This window comes from Tupaia chinensis, unplaced genomic scaffold, assembly GCF_000334495.1.
Source record: "Tupaia chinensis unplaced genomic scaffold, TupChi_1.0 Scaffold000089_1, whole genome shotgun sequence".
Classification (NCBI taxonomy): Eukaryota; Metazoa; Chordata; class Mammalia; order Scandentia; family Tupaiidae; genus Tupaia; species Tupaia belangeri.
Window position 1 is genome coordinate 243,765 of NW_006159551.1, and position 4,770 is coordinate 248,534.

At 43.9% G+C, this 4,770-nt stretch overlaps 1 protein-coding gene across 11 annotated transcripts in view; it reads left to right on the forward strand.

Moving 5' to 3' along the window:
• Positions 1-4,770, forward strand: part of ITPR1 (inositol 1,4,5-trisphosphate receptor type 1) — a 404,888-nt gene that overhangs the window by 226,012 nt on the left and 174,106 nt on the right. For all 11 annotated transcript variants that reach the window (XM_014585765.2, XM_027769774.1, XM_014585767.2 and 8 more), the window contains one exon: positions 68-196. In XM_014585765.2, coding sequence (XP_014441251.1) covers positions 68-196 — 129 coding nt within the window. The remainder of the gene's footprint in view (positions 1-67; positions 197-4,770) is intronic.

Below are 4,770 nucleotides of genomic sequence, written 5' to 3' on the forward strand. Positions count from 1 at the left end.
CAGTAGATGTCTTCATGTTTTGGTTTAGCTTTAGGTGTGATGTTAAAAGTGTCTGATTGTCTTCCAGGCCTGTAACAACACAAGTGACAGGAAACACGCAGACTCGATTTTGGAGAAGTACGTTACTGAAATTGTCATGAGCATCGTCACTACCTTCTTCAGCTCTCCCTTCTCAGACCAGAGTACGACTTTGCAGGTAAGACATGCACACATAAACGCGGGGTATTCAAGACAGACCCTCAGCAGTGGGCTTGGCGCACGTTCGGGAGTGTGCAGGCCGGAGGGAGCTGTTCTGCTCAGTGCGGCTAAAAGATGCTCTGCACTTAGTGGAGGACAGCTGCCTTGGGCTCCCTTGGATAAAGAACACCTGAGGAAGTTTTCCTGTGGCAGATGGTGCTATTAGTGGTTGACGCTGTCCTTCAAATATTTTCATCTCCCCCCCCCCCACTTGGAATCTTTTCCATCTCTCCCCTCCAACATGAGAGAAAAGAAACTCTCCAGTAGGGGCTAACATATTATTTATACTTTATTGAGATCAATAAAACCCTGGGAAATCTCCTTTTTAAAAGGAAGTATGCACTGGAAACTCTCAGAACCCTGTCGGGGTGGAGTGCAGAGTTGTTTAGCCTGGCGATGGTGGGCTGTGGCCATGCACACCTGCCTGGACACTACTCACATGGTATTCATGTGCGTGGTTCTGCCTGCCTTTGTGCAGTGTCTGGCTCTATATGCTGATTCCCATGTACTTAACATGTCAAAACTTTCACTCCATGAGTCTGGGAGATGTTTTTATTATTATATATGTGTATGTGTGTGTATTTTTAGATTATTTATTTATTTATTTATTTATTTATTTTTTGCTATAGGGCACATGCACTCATTGGAAACAGGGGGAAGTGAGAAATCACCCCCTAGGGACGATGACCACACCACAGTCTTTTCTCCTTCATTCTCTTCTCGGGACTTTGGGCACACATGCACACACACTCAGCATGATTTTCAAGCCTCTGGGTCCAGGACTCGAAGCATGATCGGTCTTGTGGGAATCTAGTGCCTTAACCACTATGCCACCTGCTGGCCCCTGTTTTTTTTATTTCTGAATTTGGGAAAATTGTCCCCTTCAGATAACAGGTCTGAGTCAGTTACTGTCACAGCTTTACCCACCCTTCCTTACACACAGGCTTTGGAATGAGAGTTGGCCTGGTCCCCAGTGGCCAAGAGCGAGACATTAACTGTCCTTGGAGTGGAGATGGAGAGAAGCTGTGCTGGGCTGACGGGTGACCTCGGTGGACAGAGGACAAATAACCTGGATGAATGTGGACTCTCTGAGGGGAGGGTGATTTGTGGTGAATGTGAAACTCATTGTTAAATTGATTAGGCACCATCGTGTTCCAGAAACTATGCTGAGAGTGGATATCGGTTTAGAACAGTCCATGACGTAGATGGTCCATCCCTATTTTGCAGCTGAGTACACAGCTCAGCGGGTTTAATTGCCAAGACCAGCTATCGTCACAGTTTTCAAGTGGCATGACTGTGATTTCAATCTTCTTTCTGACCTTAAAACTGGATGGTAAAAATTTGGGGTGAATTATATTTTCATTGAGACTGATGGTAGCTTTCTATTTGGTTCAGAAATAACCATGCAAGCTGGCAGATGAATTGAAGTCTCATGTAGTTACGTTACTGCCTTTAGAATGAATGTGCAGGAACCAGTAGTTGGTGTAATGGCTATGTCGCTGAACTCCCATGTAGTCGATTGCAGTTCGAGTCCCGGACCTGGTGGCTTAAACTCATGCCAGGCTCGTGTGCGTGCCCAAGATCCCTAGAGAAGAATGGAGGAGAAGGGATTGCACCCCTGGGGGGTGATTTCTCGCTTTCTATCTCTCTGTCTCTCTCTGTCTTTCTGGCGAGCACACACGCCCTATAGCAAAAACCTCTCCAAATAAATAAATAAGTGTGTGTACTTCATGAGGAGTTGGAGGACAGGGGCTTGTTAGGACCGGGCACATGAATTATGGGGTGTGCTCCCGGCCACATGCTTTGTACTGCATGGCAACCAGGCAGCTGCCTTGGTTAGTAAGGTTGGACTTGCTTCTCTTGGAACATGTAATGACAACTGCTATGGCCATGGCCATTCTTCTAAAGGTTATGAGACAGGATGGAACAACCAAACTATCAATTTGACTGTAATTTGACTGTGAATCAGTCAAATTAATAGGAAAACCATTAAGCAGCTTCTTATGTTTTAGTTTTTTTCATCTTGGCCACTATTCTCTCTTTTCATTCTACTTTCCTGTGAACCAATTTTTACTCCAGCCAATAAGCACAAATTGTCAGAGAAGTAAAGGTTGTCTCATATATTCAGAATAAAGAATACAAGAATAATTTCTTTAGTAAAGAGTTGGCTTATGGGGGCTGGGAGCAGCATGGTGGGTAAAGGCACTGACTTCCCACATGGCCCAACACGGTTCGAGTCCTGGACCTGGCAGCTTGCTCTCTCCCCCTCATTCTGTCCCTCTCTGGTCAAATTCAAAAAATGTATAAATTTTTTTAAAAGTAAAAAAAAAAAAAGTTGGTTTATGGATTTTTCAAACATTTATTGACAAGTGTTTTGGATGCCCTCATAGCCTGCCTTGTTCTATTTTTCTGTAGAAAGGCATGTCTTTGCTCCCTCTCTCCCTTTCTTCCTTATTTCTGGAGGAAAATTACGAACTTGGGTTGACTGTATTATGTTTAAGGTACCAGTGGAATGGCCAGAGAACAGCTAGAAATGTGGAGCTCAGTGAGGAAGAATATAATTTTGGAAACTTTAGAGCAGGACAGAACTGGCTTAGAATTTCTCTTCTGTCCATTATCAGCTCTGCAAAGTTGGGCAGATTGCCGAACATCAGCCTCTGCTCTCTCCCCCTCATTCTGTCCCTCTCTGGTCAAATTCAAAAAATGTATAAATTTTTTTAAAAGTAAAAAAAAAAAAAGTTGGTTTATGGATTTTTCAAACATTTATTGACAAGTGTTTTGGATGCCCTCATAGCCTGCCTTGTTCTATTTTTCTGTAGAAAGGCATGTCTTTGCTCCCTCTCTCCCTTTCTTCCTTATTTCTGGAGGAAAATTACGAACTTGGGTTGACTGTATTATGTTTAAGGTACCAGTGGAATGGCCAGAGAACAGCTAGAAATGTGGAGCTCAGTGAGGAAGAATATAATTTTGGAAACTTTAGAGCAGGACAGAACTGGCTTAGAATTTCTCTTCTGTCCATTATCAGCTCTGCAAAGTTGGGCAGATTGCCGAACATCAGCCTCTCTTTTCTTATGTCCGAAACGGTCCTATAATCTCAATCTTGTAAGTTACGAGAATTAGAGATAATGCTTATGGAAACCTAACACAGTGCCTGGTACACAGTAGGTGCTCCGTAATGGCAGTCTGTACTCTACTCTGTTAGAACTCAAGGGATGAGGGCAAAATGAGGTCTTCTATGCACAGTTGTCTCATACCTGCTCCATCCCTTACACCTGGCACTGCATTTGGCCCCTAGATGCTAATTTGAGTGAACAGATGAATAAATGAGACTCAGGAGCATGGTAGAAACCAAAGACAACATTAGCTAGTGGATAGCCGGGAAAATGAAATGTTGGAGTGGAAAGGAACTGGAGAAAACATGAATCATTAAGGACAAGATGTAAAAGAAAGAGCAAGGAATTACACAGGCAAGATTCAGAAGCAAATGGAATAAAGGAGAATTGGAGCAAGAAAGTGGTAGACAGCTGTACACTTGGGCACAGAGGTGGAATGAACTGCTACAAGATTGCCCCTTGAATTTGAATAATTAAGAAGAAGCCGTTTTTATCATTTATTCATTTTTCATATATTCAGGTGTCAGATGGGAGCAGAGCAGATGTTCAATAAATATTGGTTCAGTTGAGTTAATTTAGTCAGTAACATTTCTTCCTTTGAATTAGGCTATTGGGTTCTCATCCCAAATCCAGCACTTAGTAGTATCCAGTAGGACCACTGATGACTGCCAGGGTCATGGTGAAGGCACACAGGGTTTGTGTGAAGCACTCGGCACCAGGCCTGGCCTATGGGAAAAATAGCTTGGGATAAATAGCCGCCTCCATTTGAGTTAGCCCAGGAGCTAACAAGCAGCCACTGAACACCGGAGAAGGTTTTGCTGGCCAATTTCTCAGGCTCCCTTGTGTTCCTGTCCTCTATCAGTCTTGGATGGCGGTGAGGGATGGGACAGAGTACTTCCTGTAGAGAGCAGCATGATCCTGCTGCCCATGTGAACTTAGTTTGAAGGGCAGGGATTCTTGGCATCTGAGAGCCTGAGGTTGACTCCCCTTCCCTGGCCTACACTTCTTAGTTCCTTGAATACTTTTATCCTCCTTGGGCCTTTGTGTTTCATTTACGTTGTGACAATAATCTTGTGTCATAGAGCGGCTATCAAGGCCCGAGTGAGATCATATGTGAAGTTCCGGCACATAGTAAAATGGAAGGTATCCGAACAATGTTTAAGAAAGAGGTTGCGTATCCATAGAAAAACAAGATCCTGGCATTTGAAAGAAAGTGGACAAATATGGAAAATTGATTGCTAAGTGGAGCGAGTCAGGCTATGAAAGAGAGACATTGTACGTCTCCACTTAACTAACACTGACTGTCTGCACTCTATGGTAGAGACCGAACGATGGGAGGGCATAAAAGCATTGAAAATAACTATGGACACTGGAGGCAGTGTGGAAGGAGGATGGGAGAGGGGAAGAGGGGAGGGAAGGG